Source organism: Salvia miltiorrhiza, chromosome 7 (genome assembly GCF_028751815.1).
Source record: "Salvia miltiorrhiza cultivar Shanhuang (shh) chromosome 7, IMPLAD_Smil_shh, whole genome shotgun sequence".
Lineage (NCBI taxonomy): Eukaryota > Viridiplantae > Streptophyta > Magnoliopsida > Lamiales > Lamiaceae > Salvia > Salvia miltiorrhiza.
The window spans coordinates 8,177,568-8,198,824 of NC_080393.1; the positions used below are offsets into that span (position 1 = coordinate 8,177,568).

Here is a 21,257-nt window from a genome sequence, read left to right on the forward strand (position 1 = left end):
TTCGTGTCCAAAAGTAATGAGACATTTGTAATGGGATAGAGGGAGTAATAACTATGAGGTACACAATATATTTATATAAAAGTAAAATAAAAATTAAACTGAGCTTATACACTTTCAAAAAAAAATACTCTTGCTGTGGACTTATTCATAAACGTTAGTCTAGCTAATTTGATTGCATATAATATAATTATCCCAAACCAATATCAAATGATATTAAATTTCTAAGGCAGATCGAATATATTGTCTATTTTGTATTGTCTCATTTCATCCGCAACAAAATAGACAATTCACAAAATAGACTATTCATAAAACTTTGTCCCTACTCTTGAGTTTTTTTTTATAAGTTAATAGTGTTAAAAAAAGAAATTTAAAGGTCACGTCACAGAGAACTCGAACCCAAGACCTTTGATCTTATGCATTAAACCATTATCGTTTGACCAACACATGCACACAATCTTGAGTTTTTTTTTTTTTTGAGCGAAAGTCTTGAATTTTGAGTTATCCTCATTCAATATAATTGACAAAATTGAATTAAAAAAAAGTTACAGAAAAGAAGTTAGGTGGACCACTATTCAAATAAAATGGTTACACATGTTAAGGTTTATTTGAGAAATTCGACATCTCAGCATTCTAGTCACCACCACCCTACTAATTAAATGAATTTTAGGCCAATATTTCCGGTTTGAATTATCCAAATTTAAATTTACGAGGGTGCGTGTGTTGGTATAACGGTAGAAGGCTAATGCTCAAGACCTGAAATTCTGAATTTGAATTTTTCGTCGAATTTTTTTTATTTACTTATGTAATTTATAAAAAAAAAATCTAAATTTATGAAGTAAAATATTAACACGTCCTGGGGCAAACAAAAAGGAAAAAATTAAATAAAAATCCAAGTCTAACTAAATTTGCACTAAAGATGCCAATTTTAAATTCAAGACATTCATAAAAAAGCCTTTTATATTTCTCGTGTGTAGGAGTAGATCAAAATATTGAATTCGGACACAAAACTTTATTTTCTACTACCATATTGAATTTTTTGCCCAAAAATCGCAAAATTGAGTGGTTAAATTACAAGGGGAAAAAGTTCAATTGTTTAGGTCCAAACATATGGCCATTATTTTTTCGTTCATCGAGTTGCAGTTTTTTTCCCCTTAAAAAAACCTTATATACACAATTGCTATACAAATGCATGTTGTGATTGGCTAGATCTAGAAAGTATTAATAAAACTTGAACTCAAGTTTTTAATCGTAAACGAAAAGTGTTGCTGAAGCCTTGAAATGCATTATGTAATTATGAAGAAACGTGATCAAATGGGAAAGGTTTTCTTTCAAAGAGTCTAGGCCGGTTTGACCACATCAAATGGGTACTCAATTTACCTCCCACAAGCAAAGTGTATTTACTATATTTAACTCACACACTACAATATAAAAATCAACATGTAAACAAACATTTCTTCCAACTCAAATCACAAGTCTATAAGTAAAGATTTCCGGAACTTGCTAAATCAATACGTTTCACCTAATTTTGTTCCACACTATCAAGTAGTGGAGTTGGTGCAGTTTTTACTCCCAATTTCTCATCTCTACTATTCAACAATGTTGGAATCAATTACACAATTTGCTTTACTAAGAAACCACTAATTGCTACTGAAACTTGCTTTACAGTTAGATAAGCCTTGCCCCATAAAATATACAACACACACACACTTACTTGTAAGCTCAGTGACTTTTTCCCCAAGAGGGATAGATATTACTCAAGGAAAAAAGAAGAAGCTGGTTTTATTATGTTGATGGTAGTAGCTATGAATATGTATACATGGTGGAAAAGTGAGATTATATACTTACAACAGAAATGAAAGATGGGATTTGAAGGAAGAATAATGTCTAGGAATCCTCAGAGTCTGAATAAGGAGGGCAAGAGCCATCATCCACATTAGCCAGCGGATCGAACATAGGCGAGGTTGGATCGGTGCATCCGAGCACCAGATCTAGACTGCATCGATCACCCTGCACCCATTCAACCAACTCAACATAACTACTTAACTATTCTCATGAGAGACAAACAAAGAGAGAGATTTGATGACTGACTCCTTCAACTGATAAGTTGCCAATCATGGCACAGCTTGTCACCACTACATTTGTATCTGGAAATATAGCTTCTTCACAAGCACCTTCTCTGCTCAACTCCTCAGCAAGACCCTGCACCATCATATATAAAACAATCCAATAAACAAACTTGCATCCTCTAATTATGGTTTTTCATTCACCCAACTTTGTTCATCACCTCAGTAAAGAATTCGGTTGGCTTGTTCCTCCAAGCTTTCGGCACTTGAAACTGCAGCCTGTAGGGGCCGTCCCACTCGGATCCGTTCGTGAACGAGAATATCAAACTCAATGCTGCAAAACTAGACAACCTCAGACCAATGCAGAAGCTAAGAGATTTGCAGTAGTGCAGGATGATATATACCGTGCTTTGGGATGCATATTTGGATGGTGTAGTAAGGGGGATCGGCTTTTCCTCTGACTCTCTTGAGCATTGCTCTTGGCTCCCCACCACACATGATAGGCTGGTTGAAACCTCCTGCATATATTTTATCAATCCCATCAATAAAACTACCATCACTCTGAAATAAAACTGCATTATAATTAATCACCATTGAAAGCAACTCCATATTCTTCATTAGGGACCAGATTTCTTGCAGCCGGATTGTAGAACAGCTTCAGTCTCTCCCCCTGACAAAGGTATTACATTGAATACAAGTAGTGAATAACTCGAAATGGACTAGTTTTGAGGGGCGTTTACGTACTGCAGTAGGAGGCAGACCGTTCATAGTTTTCCAGTAAACCGGAGCTCTTCCAAGGTCGAATTCAGCCCACGAAGGAAGCACATATCTGGATAGCAGAATGTTAATACGAGGAACAATCATATTAATTACTAGTTAAGGATTTATTTCACGAAGACTAGAACTCACTCTTTAAGTTCCTCAGCAGGAGCTGCTGCAACTGAAGCTGCAGCAGTGACTTTCCCACTGATCTTGTTCGATTTTCTCTTGATTGGAGCACTGGTCCGCACAGGAGCACCGAAGAATCGAACAGCTGCAGTTCAACACAACGATGAGATGATGTTTAATAGGAACTTAATGCCCAATAATTCAATAACCACTGAATCATAAGGTAACTCTTTATGGCTTTCACACACTGAAAAAATTAAAGTGTTGATGAACACCACATAGGATTCCATGAATGGAAAGTTATTGATTTTCTGTCCTTAATAAGTATATCAGGATTAAATCAAGCCATATAATAGTAGTAAAATGGTTATCAGATATCAAAAGTGAACGGCAAGATTTATATTATATATGTCTCAATTCAAGACTATGCAAACAATTTAAGCATCTAGTGATGGCACAGCTACATCAGATAAGAAACAATTTGAAGGGGAAAAACATAGCTTATTCCTCTTCATTTCTTGAAGTGAAAGACTAGAAATCAACGAATTAATGATGGTTTTAATCAAATCAATTTGGAAATCCACCAATTCGATTAATGGTGCTACTTCATCAAGAAGTGAAAAACGCATAAGAATTGCATCAATCCCACGCAACAATCAAAAGCAAAAGGTAATTACATATATACCATGTGATCTTGAAGCAACTCCACCACTAGTAGATGCAATTTGCTTAGAAGAATTAAAAAGAGATGCACTTGTAGTAGTTGCTGCTGCTGCAGCCATTCTTGCAAGCTAAAGATAGTAGATAGAAGAGTTGGGTTCAGATGAACAAGGATAGCATAATCTGAGAATTTAAAGCCAACCACTCATACAGAAAATATCTCGTATTCAAGAAAATGACAAGAAAGGTGAAAATGAAATATCTTTAGTAAAAACCCCCCTAAAAATAACAACAAAGAGAAAAAAGAAAAATCTTGATTATCAGTTATCGGTCATAAAAACAAGCCTCTCACTATCCAAAATCTTTAATTCAACCCCCTACAAAACCTCCCACCGCCTTATCAGTTATCACCTTCTTTGCCACGTTGCGTTTTCTTTTCTCCGTCCATTTACGCTTCGATACAATCAATTCTTGAAGAAAAAAAAAAATCAAACTTTTCATAATCCCACAATTTTATATAAGCATCGCACCCCACACAACCCAAAACCAAGCCGAGAAGATGGCTCTCATGGTGCCACCACCATCCAAGCCCAAGCCCTTCCAATTCCCACCTCTTCAAAGATTCGATCCATCAAAAATCACACAAAATTCAATACATTTTTCATCAAACGCAAGATTCACACCCAATTCTCTCAAAGATAGCTTCTTTCTCCGAATAAGAGATGCGAAGATCAAAAGGGTGAGGCACACGCCAATTGTGTGTGCAGCGTCAATCCCTTTATCCGGGGATGAGAAAGATTCAAACTTTGGGAGAATTCTGCTGTCGGATGTGGTGGTGAAGAGGAAGAGGAATGTGTTTTGGGGCAGAAAGTGGAATTCTTTAGATATTGGGATAGTTTTTGTGGTGGCGGCTATGCATTTGTTGTGTGTTTTAGCTCCTTCCACATTCAACTGGGGTGCCTTTGGCGTTGCAGTTGGATTGTATGTCATTACTGGACTTCTTGGAATCACTCTCTCTTTCCATAGAAATCTTTCACACAGGAGCTTCAAGCTTCCCAAATGGCTTGAGTATTTCTTTGCATACTGTGGTTCTCTTGCCCTTCAGGTCCCCCTCTCTCTCTCTCTTAAAATTTTCTGAAAATGATGTGTTCACTTCATGTTGTTACCAACAAAATTGTGACTCAATTGAATATACTACTCCATTTTACAGGGGAATCCGATTGAATGGGTGAGCACACATAGATACCACCATCAGTTTTGTGACACAGATAAAGATCCACACAGCCCTATTGAGGGATTTTGGTTTAGTCATATGAGTTGGCTCTTTGACACTGACAATGTTGCTAAAAGGGTGAGAATAGATTAGCATCATTTTTTACCATTACACTTATTTTTCTTGGTTTTCTTTAAATAATAGTAGTAAATAATTTTCAGTGTGGGGAGACAAACAATGTTGGAGATTTAGAGAAGCAGCCGTTCTACAAGTTTCTTCAAAAGACTTACATTCTTCATCATGTAGCACTTGGAGCTCTACTCTATGCAATGGGTGGATTTCCTTACATTGTTTGGGGAATGGTAAGTCAATATAATTCATTCTTCCTCACAATAAAAAATCACTATACTTCATTGGTTGACTCACGCAAACAAATCTTTCATTATAGTTAAAGATAATTGAGATCTACAAGTGATTCATAGCCACTGTTTAAATAATGTAGTCAATTCCCAAACCTTTGAGTATTATTGCAAATTTCTCATAAATTATGATTTGTTTCAATTATAATTCAATCTTACAGTCTGTAGTAAATTAAAGTCTCATATTTTTTTGTACATGTTTGGAACTGAGATTTAAAGCCTTATGATAAAATCTAAAATACATTAAGGGCTTTTGAATTCACTTTTTATGTTATCCTTGTCAATTGTCAAAGATTGAAATTTTGTTTGCAATTAGCACAAAATAAATATCAGTTCGATTTTTTTATTTATTTACTATGATGTTCTAATTTGATATTTTATTTCATCAATACGTTCCTCTAAGTATATTATTGGACGATTCGAGATTGAACTAAGATCATGTATGTTTTGGTGGGCCATCACTAACATGGGGTGAAACAAATTATCCGTATGTTCCTAGTTTCGAACCACTCGTTTGAATAGTTGGTAGTAGCCTCATGCACAAATGAAACTATAATTGAACCAAATCACATTAATATAATTTCTCATCCAAATAAAATAATGTTACAGTGGGAATAATATGTCCAATAAAGAAGACTCGCCTTATTTCTGATTCCATTAAACTAGAAACCGGTTAAAATGTGCAGGGTGTAAGGACTGTGTGGGTTTATCATATCACTTGGCTGGTGAATTCAGCTTGCCATGTTTGGGGCAGACAGGCATGGAACACCGGCGATCTATCGCGAAATAACTGGTATCCTTGGTCATCAATCTCGTATTTTATTATATCAATACATATCGTGAATACTGTATATCTTAAGACATAAGGTTTACAGGTTGGTGGCAGTGCTTGCATTTGGAGAGGGATGGCATAACAACCATCATGCCTTTGAGTATTCAGCTAGACATGGGCTAGAGTGGTGGCAAATTGATATGACTTGGTATGCAATTAGGCTTCTTGAAGCAGTTGGATTGGCCACTGATGTCAAGTTGCCTACACCAGCACAGAAGCACAAAATGACATTTCCTATAATCAAGCCATTAAATTAGTCTAATGTATAGGGCCCTCACTTTGTTGAGTTTGTACAAATAATTTCCATGGCTTTTAATGCCTTGATATCAATGCGTCATAGAGTGGTGAATTAATTTGGTAGCATTGTCAAAATTTAAAATATTCACCTACCCATAGTGCGCATGCTTAAATTAATACACCAACTTCTGATGTGGGAGGAGTCCAAAAATAGGGATTGTTCGGTGTGATTTTCTATATGTTATTGAAGAAAAAGAAGAAAAGAAAAATCTAGCTAACAACCTATTATTAATAGCACAGAGACGTTAATTAAGGATCGAGCATCATCAAATTAATCTTTTCGGCGAAAATCTAATGAAAAACTATCAATAAAGACAGAAAAGCGAGAAAAATAAAATAAAAAATCAAGGCAAAATAGACATATGAGCTGCTGATGAAACAACCGCTCGCTAAAGGAACCAGAATCTAACGCATCAGATGTATGAGAAAATCTCAATCCCGCCACTCTAAACTCCCACCACAAGGCTCACGACCAAAATCAGTAAAATTGGTACCAAAATAGTGAAGAAGCAGATATAATTTATAATCACTCTCTCTCTCTCCCATTAAAAGTGACCTATATTTGGTTTTGGTTCGTCCCATTACAAATGGACTGTTTCCATATATAAAAAAATTTAACCCTTCAAAAAATATGGGCACTACCACTTTTAATTAATTTACACATTCTCTTTAATTTTTGTACCGAAAACTTTTGAGTTATTTATAGCGGGATGAAGAAAGAATTAAAGATCATATGTCATCATTCGACAACTTTTTACATCAAAATTTTCTTTATATTTTTCATAATTGTACATTTTTTTTCATTCAAATAGGAAAAAAAAAATCTCATGCATTGCACGAAGCTGGTGGACGTCGTATACCACCAAATAATTCCTGCAATAGCTACGAATTACTCCCTCCGTCCCAACTTTTGGTATCCAGTTGAGAACAGCACGAGTTTTAATAAAGTGATTGATGTGTTGTGAGTGGAATAAGGGTCTCACATTTTATGTGAGAGTTAAAATAATTAAAGTGGAGTAAGGGCCCCACCTACTTTTACCAAAAATAGAAATGGATACTAAAACGTGGAACGACCAAAAAAGGAAAGTTGGATATTAAAAGCTGGGACAGAGGGAGTAGTATAGTTAGTAGCAAGCAGGGTCGAACCACAAAGAACGGCTAATTGTAATCAATTTCCTAAAGATCTAAAATTGGTGTAGCCACCACGCCTTAATTTTGAGAGAAATAATTATAAACTACGAAAAAAAATAAAGCACGAAAATATTCTAGAAAATAATCAATAGAAAGTAACTTTGGCTCGAATAAATCCATATTAATTTAATGACTCTGTTCATCGACGCAAAAGTAAATTAATCCCTATCAACCAATCAGTTATAGGATACTGTGAACGCAACGGACGTACCCCAATTTCTACTTACTGTGTCGATAAACATCTGGAGACGTCAGACCTGCCTATTTCCCTTATTAAAATATAACCTAGCTGGAGACGTCAGACCTAAATTTAATATTCTAATAGCTTTAAGAGGAAGGAACCCAATTTAGATCAATTATCCTAGATACGCTAGTAATAATCAATCCACCAATTTATTTCTACTACGAACACGGTAGCTTTATCACTAATCAGTCATATTCCAACAATTACGGATTGGCAGGAACCGATTGACTTTAATCCAATTAAATCTAAGTTGATCATACTTAAATAAAATCAGAACCATCTTTAAGCACAAGGAATGAATCGGAATCAATAAAAATAAATTATAGGCTCAATTAGGTCTCACAGATTATTAAATCAATACTTCATTATTCTCGCCGAATCAATATTTAACTACTCATAATCAAACTATAAACAATCAAACAATTAAAAGAAATAATAAAAGAGTGATGCTATTCATACATATTATGTATATACATAATAGGACATTTTAGTCATTTTCTTTACATAATTATTAATACTTAATTAATGCTAATTAACTGATATAGTGTTTTACATATATACCCTAATCGAGTTTAGGTAAAAATGAGTAAAGTCAAAGTTGTATCTTTACACAATAATTAAAGAACTTTTTACCATAAATATATTGTACTAATTAATTAACTAACTCACTAAGTTTAATTATGTTTTACTAATTATTTCAGTTTTATTTTTCCTTTTGATTGAAAGATTTCGATCAGAAAATTAAATTTTACTTATTTTGATTATTTCAATTTTTTAGTTACATTATTTGATTAAAAAATGAATAAAAATTAAAGAAAGATAAAACTTGGCAAAAACCATAATAAATTACTAAAGTTAACAGTTAAGGGAAAAAAAAAGTAATGATAATGTTGGGAAAAAAAATTAAACTAATTTAATCGTATATGATTAATCTATTTTCTTCTTCTTCTACCAGCTTCTATGTTGGTTTTGGTCCTAAAGCCAAAATGATTTTGATATTTTTTTTATCTTAAATAATAAATCACATGATTTCATTATAAATGTTTCCAACAATTTAATCAATAATCTTGATTTATTTCTTTTTTTCACCTATAAATTATAGTTTATTCATATAAAATATATAATTTTATGTAAGACATGTTATGTTTGAATTATTAATAAAAAACTTACTTAATGTCATTATCATCTATAGTTAACTATTTTTAATTCAAGATTTTTAATATTATTTAAAAATTTCCATAAATTTATTTATTTATCAATTAAAAATGATAATAATAATAATAATAATAATAATAATAATAATAATAATAATAATAATTACATTATTATGCTCGTAGAGATACAAAATACAAAATTATAGTTGAAAAGGAAAAAATATAACTGTAAAAAAATTATATTATAAAATATTAGGGACAGGGGTGTTCACGGTTTGGTTTGGTGCGGGTTGACATCAAAACCAAACCAAAGCGCAAAATATTGTTTGATATTTTTTTTTAAATCAAACCAAACTATATTAGTATCAAAACCATTTCAAACAAAACTGTATTAATGTGATTTGGTTTTCGATTTTTTATATATTTTTTACTTTCTTGTTTCAAAGTAATCAAATAACCTTCAAAAATAATAAAAATAAAATACGGTTGAATATATAGCCGAAACACACTAGAAACTATTCTAATACATAAATGAAATGACTTTATGTGTATTTTAAGAATAAGAATAAACTAACACCTTTTGCAAAAAATCAAGAAGTTGTATAAACTTCACATCTTCAACTTATATGATAGAATCCACAATCCAACATGAACATTGTATGAAACAAAACGTGATAATAATTAATAGCATATAATGAGTAATATCTATTTATGTACACCATTCCTTGCATCTTTCCTTTTTAACATAGAAAAACATAACTACATATATAAGTGTGCAACAAATAATAATAATAATAATAATAATAATAATAATAATAATAATAATAATAATAATAATAATAATAATAATAATAATAATAATAATAATAATAATAATAATAAATGGTTTACGGTTTGGTTTTGTCTATAATTTTTAAAAACCAAACCTAAACCGTAAATCATATTTTTTAAAAATTATAAACCAAAACAAACCGCACAAAAACGGTTTGATTTAATTTGATCTACGGTTTAAACCAAATTGTGAACACCCCTAATTAGGGACATTGTAACTTACTCATATAGTGATAATTAAGTCCTAAAAATTATTATATAATGATTTAAAAATATAAATATAAAGATAAAGTTTTAACCTTTGCTTTTGAAACCCAAAAAAAAAAAAGCAATACAATTTATATTCGGGTATAGTACATTATAAATGTACATTTTTGTTTTTTTTTTATGTATCTTATCATTTTATTAGTTATTTGATATTGGGCAATGTGGTTAACGTCGAGAAGAGGAAGAAGAAAGTCTACAGGAGAAGACTCGCCATTATGAACTGCACAAATGAGAGAAAATATGAACTGTTCATAATTTTGGAGAAGAGGAAGAAGAAAGTCTACAATTTAATGTGAATGCCTCCAAAGGTGGATATAGAATTTGATTTTGGATGGAAATATTAAGTTACCATAAATTTGAATAAGGGCATAAAAGGAATGCATTAAAATATAAAAAACCAAACCGGGGTATATAAAACCGGACCAAACCGGTTTAATTATAGGGGTATTATGTATATACATAATATGTAGACATAGATTAATTGATAATAAAATAATAGAGTGGTGAATTAATTTGGTAGCATTGTCAAAATTTAAAATATTCACCTACCCATAGCGCGCATGCTTAAATTAATACACCACCTTCTGATGTGGGAGAGTCCAAAAATAGGGATTGTTCGGTGTGATTTTCTATATGTTATTGAAGAAAAAGAAGAAAAGAAAAATCTAGCTAACAACCTATTATTAATAGAACAGAGACGTTAATTAAGGATCGAGCATCATCAAAATAATCTTTTCGGCGAAAATCTAATGAAAAACTATCAATAAAGACAAAAAAGCGAGAAAAATAAAATAAAAAATCAAGGCAACCCAAAAAGGCCATATGAGATCGGAACCAGAATCTAACGCATCAGATGTATGAGAAAATCTCAATCCCGCCACTCTAAACTCCCACCACAGAGGCTCACGACCAAAATCAGTAAAATTGGTACCAAAATAGTGAAGAAGCAGATATAATTTATAATCACTCTCTCTCTCTCTCTCTCTCTCTCCCATTAAAAGTGACCTATATTTGGTTTTGGTTCGTCCCATTACAAATGGACTGTTTCCATATATAAAAAAATTTAACCCTTCAAAAAATATGGGCACTACCACTTTTAGTTAATTCACACATTCTCTTTAATTTTTGTACCGAAAACTTTTGAGTTATTTATAGCGGGATGAAGAAAGAATTAAAGATCATATGTCATCATTCGACAACTTTTTACATCAAAATTTTCTTTATATTTTTCATAATTGTACATTTTTTTTCATTCAAATAGGAAAAAAAGAAAAAGAAAGTCTCATGCATTGCACGAAGCTGGTGGACGTCGTATACCACCAAATAATTCCTGCAATAGCTAAGAATTAGTATAGTTAGTAGCAAGCAGGGTCGAACCACAAAGAACGGCTAATTGTAATCAATTTCCTAAAGATCTAAAATTGGTGTAGCCACCACGCCTTAATTTTGAGAGAAATAATTATAAACTACGAAAAAAAATAAAGCACGAAAATATTCTAGAAAACAATCAATAGAAAGTAACTCTGGCTCGAATAAATCCATATTAATTTAATGACTCTGTTCATCGACGCAAAAATAAATTAATCCCTATCAACCAACCAGTTATAGGATACCGTGAACGCAACGGACGTACCCTAATTCCTACTTACTGTGTCGATAAACATCTGGAGATGCCAGACCTGCATATTTCCCTTATTAAAATATAACCTAGCTGGAGACGTCAGACCTAAATTTAATATTCTAATAGCATTAAGAGGAAGGAACCCAATTTAGATCAATTATCCTAGATACGCTAGTAATAATCAATTCACCAATTTATTTCTACTACGAACACGGTAGCGTTATCACTAATCAGTCATATTCCAACAATTACGGATTGGCAGGAACCGATTGACTTTAATCCAATTAAATCTAAGTTGTGTTGGAATAAATAGTTTATTTAATACCATAATTGATTTGGTGATTAATGGAATTAAATGATATTTTTAGAATCTACATGTTGAGTAGATTAATTTGATATATTTACTTGTTCAAATCTGTAAAGAATTGAATGAGTAATTAATGCCCAAAGATATCCATGGTTCGGACCACCTGTTTGCCCAAACAGTGCACGTGGCGACAGTTAAGGACCGAAGAGACACGACGGTTCGGACCACCTGTTTGCCCAAACCTACGTGGCAGCGGTTGAGGACTGAAGAGACACGATGGTTCGGATCTGTTTGTCCAAATAGGGCACGTGGCGACGGTTCAAGACCGAAGAGACACGCCAGTTCGGACCTCCTGTTTGGCCAAACAGTCACGTCAGTTCAAGGAAACCCCTGGACTATTATAAATAGGGCCCTCCAGAATGAGATTAAAACACACCAACAAATTCAGATAATCAATTTTTCATATTAGTTTAGTTTACATACTCAGTCCCGAGTATCAAGCCGTTCGATCGGATAGCGAACTCCTAGTGCTAAGGACTCGTCTATCATCCAAAAACCGTTGTATCTTGGGGGCAATTACTGTAGATCCGCGAGCACAGAGCGGAAGTAATTTTGCCTTACAGAGAGAGAATTTATTCTCGCCTCGGTTCTGCATCCTTACATTTATCGTCATTCTATTTTCTACACTACCAAATAACAAGTTGATCATACTTAAATAAAATCAGAACCATCTTTAAACACAAGGAATGAATCGGAATCAATAAAAATAAATATAGGCTCAATTAGGTCTCACAGATTATTAAATCAATATTTCATTATTCTCACCGAATCAATATTTAACTACTCATAATCAAACTATAAACAATCAAACAATTAAAAGAAATCATAAAATAAAGAAATAGGCAACACGAAACTAACTAAAATATAAAATTGATAAAAACCAAATCACCACTTTTGAAACAAGAAGAATTCGTTTGCCACAATTTGAAGAACTCCAGCTGCAAACTCCAAAAGAAAAGCAAAACAAATCTAAGTCTAAGTAGTAAACGTGTTTTGCCAAGAATTCTCCTTAATAAAAGTCAATGCTAAAAGCCTGAAATCTAAAACCTAAGCAAAAGTTAAAAATCCAATTAACTCTTAATCTAGAAAAATAAAAATAAAAAGAAAACGTGTATATTGAGCAACTAACCAAACCCCTAATAATAATACTCCTAATTAAGTTGGCGGCTGGGAGGAGAGTAATAACTAAGGGATTAAATCCCTAAACAAAACAGCCGTCCATAACCCAAATCATGGGATTATCGGCCCTTCACAAAATAAGTCCCCAAAATTAATTATAAACACAAGAGTATTAGATTTTAGGGCAAATAGCGCCAAAATCCCTATAATTTCCCCGAATTCGCATTTTTTCCGTAACTTTTAAATTATTGTTAAAATCCTTAAACTTAATTCCGTTTCTCATTTTTCCCATAAAATTGACTGGCAATATAACTAATACTGACATGGCTGTCGGAAAGCCACGTAGGATTAAGTTTCCGGCGAAGCAAACGACATAGTTTAAGCTAAATCCTAAACAGCGTAGTTTTATGTCTATTTAGGGAATTAAATGCAATCCAATCGAAAAATTGAAGGCAAAATCAAATTAGTGTTCTTGAGAAAAACACACCCAATCCATGTTTTCGTCTTCATCATCCCACCGGAACTTCGCCTCCACCATTGCCATCTGTTACCATTGCTCTCTCCGACCTCAAATCTCTTCTCCACCCCTCTGCCACCGCCCTCTGATCCTTCCCAACACCAATCCATGCAGAAACCTCCACCGCCGCTGCTACCTTCGTCCCCTGCCCTTTCAACACTAACTGGGGATGGCAGTGGATCTTGGACCCGGTCCAGATCTGTGGATCCAGATCCGTTTTTATGGATCTGGATCTCAATTTTTTGGACCCGACGGATCTGGATCTGGATCTGGATCTCAATTTTGAAAACGGATCTGGATCTGGATCTTGAAATTTCAGATCCGGATCCGGCCCAGATCCGACCCGTGGATCCGTTTTATTTTATATATATATTTTTATATTTTATATTTAGTTTACTAATAATATTAACTAAATTAAAAATAATAAATAAATTATATTCAAAAGAATAAAACCTAAAAGTAATTAGATAAAAGTATTTTGTGTTATATTTTTCATGATGGAAATTAGATGTTGTTGATTTTGTGATTTTTTTTAATTTAATTTAAAAATAGTAGATCCATGGATCTGGACCCGTGGACCCGCGGATCTGACGGATCTGGATCTGGATCCAAAATTTTCAGATCCACGGATCTGGATCTGGATCTGGATCTGGATCTGGTATATGAAAACGGATCTGGATCTGGTATTGGCCAGACCCGGTCCAGATCCGGCCCGTTGCCATCCCTAACACTAACCACCGAGTGCGCCGATTTCAATGAAGAACCTTGGCCGGAAGCTGTCGTGCTGGATTTTATTCAGTTTCTTCCGTCGGAGATTTGGGCAATTCGTGGTGAAATTGAATCATGGGGCGGTGGTTTCCCCGCTGCTTACTCTTCGAGAATTTTGCTTACGATTCTGACAGCGATTACAGAGAATGAGTAAGAAGGGACTGTGCAATCGTGTATAAAACGACGACGTTTTGGTCCTAATTTAATGACTCAGCACAAGCTTTCCACATAGGTGACACGTTAGTGCAATTAGTTGCCGGAAAACGTCATTAAGGGAAAAACGAGTATCAGAATTAAGTTCAAGGATTTTAACAAGAAATTTAAAGGTCAAGAGAAAAAAATACGAATTCGAGGAAACTATAGGAATTTTGGCGCTATTTGCCCTAGATTTTAATTAAATTTAAAATAAATAACTCCAAGCTCAATCTCTAATCTTCTTCAAAAGCACACGAACTTCATCAAATTCACACAATTCTTGAGTTTTCCTCATCCATGAGTCTCCAACTCCAATCTATGCAATTCCTGCGCCAAAAGACCACAAACTTGAATAATATCAAATAGGGGTGAGCAAAAAATCCGAAACCGAATAACCGAACCGATCCAAACCGAAATTTTAAAATATGGTTCGGTTCGGTTTTTTTTTCCATAAAATTTCGGTTTTTCGGTTCGGTTCGGTTCGGATTTTTTAAAACCGAACAAAACCGAAAAACCGAATTATATTTATAATATATATATAAATATATATATATATAATATTTTAATTATAATTTTATAATATCTAACTTCTAATATTTTTTTAATTTTATAGTTTTTTTTGGAATTTTCGGTTTTTTTTTTCGAAAATTTCGGTTTTTTCGGTTTTTTTTTTTGAAAATTTCGGTTTTCTTCGGATTAATTCGGTTTTTCGGTTCGGTTCGGTTCGGTTTTTTTTTTTAAACCGAACTAAAATATGGTTTGGTTTGGTTTTAGCAAAAACCGAACCATATAACCGAATGCTCACCCCTAATATCAAATAAAATCACAAAACAAACAACACTAATCTAAATAACTAAAACACCCGTATTAGCCGCACTATCAAAAATCCCTAATTCAACCCTACAAAACCTTCCGCCGCCTTATAAGTTAGTACTATCTCTTAATTATCACCTTGTTTGTCACGTTGCGTTTACTTTTCTTTGTCCATTTTCGATTCAATGACATGACCAAATTCTTCAAAAGAAAAGGCAAAACACATTCATAAATATCTTAATACTCAATTTTTGTTTTATTAGTCTTTTGACATTTTAGTTTTAGTACTATTATTTCATTTTAGTGATCCCAGTATTATTGCAAAAGAAATACCCTTTTTCTGTTTAAAAATGTTTGTCTTAATCATTACGACAAATCGTGAGGTCATGAATAAATATAGTCTACGGAGGAGTAGCTAGTAATAATAATTTAAAAAAAAAAAAAAACTTTGACAAAAGACGTGAAAAAATAATTCGAACATATTAAAACCAAAAAAAGTTAAAGCTAGCTAGGAACTTAGTGAAATAAAAGATAAAAATACAAGAATATATATCGAGATGTGTTTTGACTAAAAAAAAAAATCAAACTTTCCACAATCCCACAATTTTATATATAAGGCTAGCTAGCACCCAACATAACTCAAGCCTAGCCAATAAGAATGAGTCTCTTGGTGCCACAAATGTGTGGGGATGAGAAAGATACACACTTTGGGAGAATTGTGCTGTCAGATGTGGTGGTGACGAGGAAGAGGAATGTGTTTTGGGGCAGAAAGTGGAATTCTTTAGATATTGGGATAGTTTTTGTGGTGGCGGCTTTGCATTTGTTGTGTGTTTTAGCTCCTTCCACATTCAACTGGGGCGCCTTTGGCGTTGCAGTTGGATTGTATGTCATTACTGGACTTCTTGGAATCACTCTCTCTTTCCATAGAAATCTTTCACACAGGAGCTTCAAGCTTCCCAAATGGCTTGAGTATTTCTTTGCATACTGTGGTTCTCTTGCCCTTCAGGTCCCTCTCTCTCTCTCTCTTGAAATTTTCTAAAAGAATGTTTGTGTTCACTTCATCTTGTTGCCAACAAAATTGTGACTCAATTGAGTGTTTAGTGGTGGAGTGTTTGAATATATATACTATTTTACAGGGGAATCCGATTGAATGGGTGAGCACACATAGATACCACCATCAGTTTGTTGACACAGAGAAAGATCCACACAGCCCCATTGAGGGCTTTTGGTTTAGTCATATGAGTTGGCTCTTTGACACTGACAATGTTGCTCAAAAGGTGCATGAGAATATATAGATTAACATCATTTCTTCCTATTACACTTATTTTCTTGGTTTTCCTTAAATCATAAATATAATCTTCAGTGTGGGGAGACAAACAATGTTGGAGATTTAGAGAAGCAGCCATTCTACAAGTTTCTCCAAAAGACTTACATTCTTCATCATGTAGCACTTGGAGCTCTACTCTATGCAATGGGTGGATTTCCCTACATTGTTTGGGGAATGGTAAGCCAATATAATTCATTCTTCCTCACAATAAAAAAATCACTATATTTCAGTAGTTGGCGCACGCAACCCAATCTTTCATTATAGTTAAAGATAATTGAGATTAATACAAGTGATTGAGAGACACTATTTAAATAATGAAAAAATCAATTCCCATACATTTGAGTATTACTGCAAATTTCCACTACAAGATTTAATCTTACAATCTGTGGTAAATCAAATTCTCATATTTTTTTTGTACATGTTTGGAGCTGAGATTTAAGCCTTTATATGACGATAAAATTTAAAATTGATTAAAGACTTATGAAACTCACTTTTTATGTTATTTTTTTGTATTGTCAATTTTATTTTTAGACGCTCTTTCTCAATTTTGAATTTTTACGTTGAAAAAAATTATTTAAATCTTAATTCTAAATTCGTACAATATCTAATTTCCCGCAAACTGTAAGATTTTGATTCTTAATTGAAACAGTTCAAAATTTTGGTCAAATTTACAATAATGCCAAAGATTGAAAGTTAGTTTGCAATTAACACAAAATAATATCAGTTCGAATTTCCTTATTTACAATAATGTCCTAATTCGATATTTTATTTCATGGTATATATATTATTAGATTATTTGAGACTGATCACTAAGATCACGTATGCTTTGGTGAACCATCATTAAATGGGGTGAACGAGTTATTTGTATGCTCCTAATTTCGGACCACGGGTTTGTATAGTTGGTGGTAGCCTCACTTACATATGAAACTAAAATTGAACCAAATCACATTAATATAATTTCTCACCAAAATAATATGTCCAATAAAGACATCTTAGCTTAATTATTTGTGAATTGAGTCTACTAAATACAAGTTACAATGTGCAATGTGCAATGTGCAGGGTGTGAGGATTGTATGGCTTTACCATATCACTTGGCAGGTGAATTCAGCTTGCCATATTTGGGGCAGACAAGCATGGAACACCGGCGACCTATCGCGAAATAACTGGTATATATCCTTCCTCGTTAATCTCATATTTTATTATATACTAGCATTTGCACTTGCACGAAAAATATTTTTATATTTTATTATATATAAAATTGATATTAATTTGATTATTATATAAAAATTCTAAATATAATTAAAAATAATAGTATAATTTAAGATAAATATATTTTAGTTTAATATAAAAATAATAAAGAATAATTCATATTAATAAAAAATTATATTGTAAAAAAAGAAAACAATATAAGTTAAAAGATACTCGAAAAAAATATATTTATTCAAAAAAAGAGGAGAGAGGAGAGAGAATTTTTCTAAGTTTTAATATTTAAATAAATATAATTTTTATATTTTAAATCTAATATTTACATAACATATATAAAATTAAAGCTCTTGTCATGATCTTTAATTTGATATGCATATCAAATATTTTATAATTAGTCGAATTTCAAAATTTTTAAAAAGAAATAAAATAGAAAAATAAGAAGTTAAAGAAATAGAAAAAAAAGATGCATAGCTTATAAATAAACATTCAATTTTTATTCTAACTACAAAATTACCATTCAATTTTAAAATTGATTTAAAATTAATTTGAAATTGAAAACTCCCTTTTTAATATAGTATAGATGTATATCAAATTTTTAAATCGAAAAAAAACGCAATTTATAGGTGGGTAGCAGTGCTCGCATTTGGAGAGGGGTGGCATAACAATCATCATGCATTTGAGTATTCAGCAAGACATGGGCTAGAGTGGTGGCAAATTGATATGACTTGGTATGTAATTAGGCTTCTTGAAGCAGTTGGATTGGCTACTCGTATCAAGTTGTCTACACCAGCACACAAGCAGAGGATGGCCTTTGCTAAATCAAGCCTTCAATTAAATTACTCTAATATAAATATATATAGGGATTGGATCAAATAATTTTTTTTTTAATGTACAAACTATAAATTCTTTGCACTTGATCTATAAGGTATCTTCATTTTCGTGAACCTGGATTGGATTCGAATTTTAGAGGGAGCATAATTATAGGACAATTTATTATTACGAAAGTGTAGTTACTTTATAAATTAAGTGTAAGATTTTTAGTTTTTAGGTATGATTAAGCCTTTAATGTTGTAATTGTTGACAAGCATACTCCTTTTTACTAGTACTGGTCCGTTTTATTGTAACTTGTTATTATTCATTTCACCCATTTGATGCATTTCTCACTTTTACAACTATAACAATACAAATAACAATTATTATTATTTCCTAAAATTTCCCGAATTGTGTACCAACCTGAAGAAGGATACTATATAATTCTCCAATAATGTAAAATATCTAAGTGAATGTCCCAAAATATTTCATTGGAATTGCTGACCTATTACGAAACATTCATCTCGGGTATTATATAATCGAACCTATTTGGATGGAAAATAAAATAATTTCATCTTGGAAATTGATTCACTCGTTTGCTTTCTTCATCCGTGGCTTTTTTAGAAGGCAGTTGAAAAACTTTTCTTGTGTTCTTTTTTATTGATAAATTTATTATGGAAAAAGCAAGAATTAATAATTAAAATTTATGTATATAAATGTCTTCTTTCTCTTCCCTCATCTATATCTATATAATATATAAAACATGAGTTTAACGTAAACTTTTTTCCACCAAAATTTCTCTCTCTTCACTTTTCATTTTTATTTTGTTTCTCTTTTAAAAATCAGCAATTTTGACTTATAAAAATATATTCAATATAGATGTTAAATTAAAGATAAAGAAAAGACCTTTAATTTGATATAAAAATTATAAAAATTTATTCTAAAATAAATATGTTATTATCGTTTATAGTCACAAAATTAGTATTTTTTCTCTTATCTCTCCTCTCTCCTCTCTCATCTATTCTCTCCTCCCTCCTCTCTCCTAAATCCATTCTTTTGAATGTCACGTTTATCTTCTTTCTATTTGACTCCTTTTTCTATATTATTTTATTTTATTTTTATATTTTTATTAGATACTATCATTTTTAATATTTATGCAACTAAAAAGATTAAACTTATATTTGTTCATTTTAGAACTCTTTAACTTAATAAATTAATTAGTTTTATTTATAAAAATAAATCTCATCTTTTCAGCAAAATCAATTATTTGGATGTGCATAAGAACTTTATTTTAAAATTTATATTCAAACAAAATGACCGTATAAATATGATTTAAATATTCATTCAAAAATATATTAAACTATATGCAAATAAATAGTTTTGTACATCTTAGAATATTATATGATACATAATGATGCTCATTATCATTTACTTGCTTTTGATATTTGATGATTTATATATTTATGCACAATATCAATTATAAATAATTAATTGGTATTTCAAAAATAAAAAAGTTCAAATATTTTAAGATTGATGTATTTATTGAGATTATGTCGTTCATAACTTTAATATTTTTGATTGAGATCCATGTTTACATATGTTTATATTTAATATGTATATTTATTTATTTATTTATTTAAAATATAGTTTACTTTCAATATCGATCGTGCATCGCACGAGCGGGCATACTAGTTTAATTTTCTACAAAAGAGAAGTTTACTATTTTACATTTCTTCTTTTCACTTCAAGGAGGGATAATATTATCACTCCATTTTTGAAGTGATAAAAAGAACAGAAAAAAGGCATTTAAAGATATAAATTTGTGATATTTCTCATTTTTCTATGATAAATTTTTATCAATTAAATAGAAGAAACCCTAAAATGTCAATGACATGGTTATACACATAAGTGTAAGAATCACACCATTGAAAATGGTGACATTTGAAAAATATATTGAATACATGAACTTGATACACATGAGTGTCAGAATCACACCATTGAATTTATTTATTTTTGAAACCCACAACATTGAAAATGGTGACACTTGAAAAAGATATTGAATACATGATCCTTGAAATAAAATCTTAAATTGAGTGCGTGAATCAAACAAGTTCATTCGCACATGTATTTTAAACACACAGTCTTTGATAATGACAAATTAAATTGTATTTCATCACTATCACTTATCATCTCTTAAATTTAAAAATTCATACTATGTATTATAATTATTTAATAACTATAATTATTTTTTCCTTTTAAATATAGTTGAAAATTTATGTGTTATCATATTCGTTTTCTTTATTGAGTAATTAGTATGAATTATTTTATGTTTAAAAAATATACTTATTCTATTTAATATTTATATTTATTTATCTAACATGTTATTCGATTTTGATGCTCGTCTCACAGCACGAATACAATGGAAGTGCTAGTAATAACTAAAAGCAAAAAGTCT

The 21,257-nt window shown here is 31.8% G+C and overlaps 3 protein-coding genes across 4 annotated transcripts; 2 read left to right on the top strand and 1 right to left on the bottom strand.

Annotated features, from left to right (window-relative positions):
- Positions 1-1,763: 1,763 nt before the first annotated feature.
- Positions 1,764-3,807, bottom strand: LOC130992284 (protein POST-ILLUMINATION CHLOROPHYLL FLUORESCENCE INCREASE, chloroplastic). The gene is made up of 8 exons (XM_057916848.1): positions 3,637-3,807; positions 2,973-3,096; positions 2,808-2,892; positions 2,655-2,733; positions 2,468-2,581; positions 2,285-2,397; positions 2,089-2,199; positions 1,764-2,007 (listed from the first exon to the last, which is right to left on the bottom strand). The coding sequence occupies exons 1-8, from the start codon at positions 3,731-3,733 to the stop codon at positions 1,885-1,887; spliced, it is 846 nt and encodes a 281-aa protein (XP_057772831.1). The 5' UTR covers positions 3,734-3,807; the 3' UTR covers positions 1,764-1,884.
- A 363-nt stretch (positions 3,808-4,170) lies between these two features.
- LOC130992282 (palmitoyl-monogalactosyldiacylglycerol delta-7 desaturase, chloroplastic-like) lies at positions 4,171-6,428 on the top strand. The gene is made up of 5 exons (XM_057916847.1): positions 4,171-4,716; positions 4,822-4,962; positions 5,046-5,186; positions 5,930-6,036; positions 6,119-6,428. Exons 1-5 carry the CDS (start codon positions 4,171-4,173, stop codon positions 6,330-6,332), a joined length of 1,149 nt encoding a protein of 382 aa, XP_057772830.1. The 3' UTR covers positions 6,333-6,428.
- Positions 6,429-16,081: 9,653 nt separating this feature from the next.
- On the top strand, positions 16,082-19,135 carry LOC130992285 (palmitoyl-monogalactosyldiacylglycerol delta-7 desaturase, chloroplastic-like). Of its 2 annotated transcripts, none has more exons than XM_057916849.1 (5): positions 16,082-16,465; positions 16,596-16,736; positions 16,823-16,963; positions 17,846-17,952; positions 18,616-19,135. In XM_057916849.1, exons 1-5 carry the CDS (start codon positions 16,118-16,120, stop codon positions 18,866-18,868), a joined length of 990 nt encoding a protein of 329 aa, XP_057772832.1. In that variant the 5' UTR covers positions 16,082-16,117; the 3' UTR covers positions 18,869-19,135. The 2 variants fall into 2 exon arrangements, with proteins under 2 accessions (XP_057772832.1, XP_057772833.1); XM_057916850.1 differs by having other exon boundaries at positions 18,733-19,135.
- Positions 19,136-21,257: the final 2,122 nt, after the last annotated feature.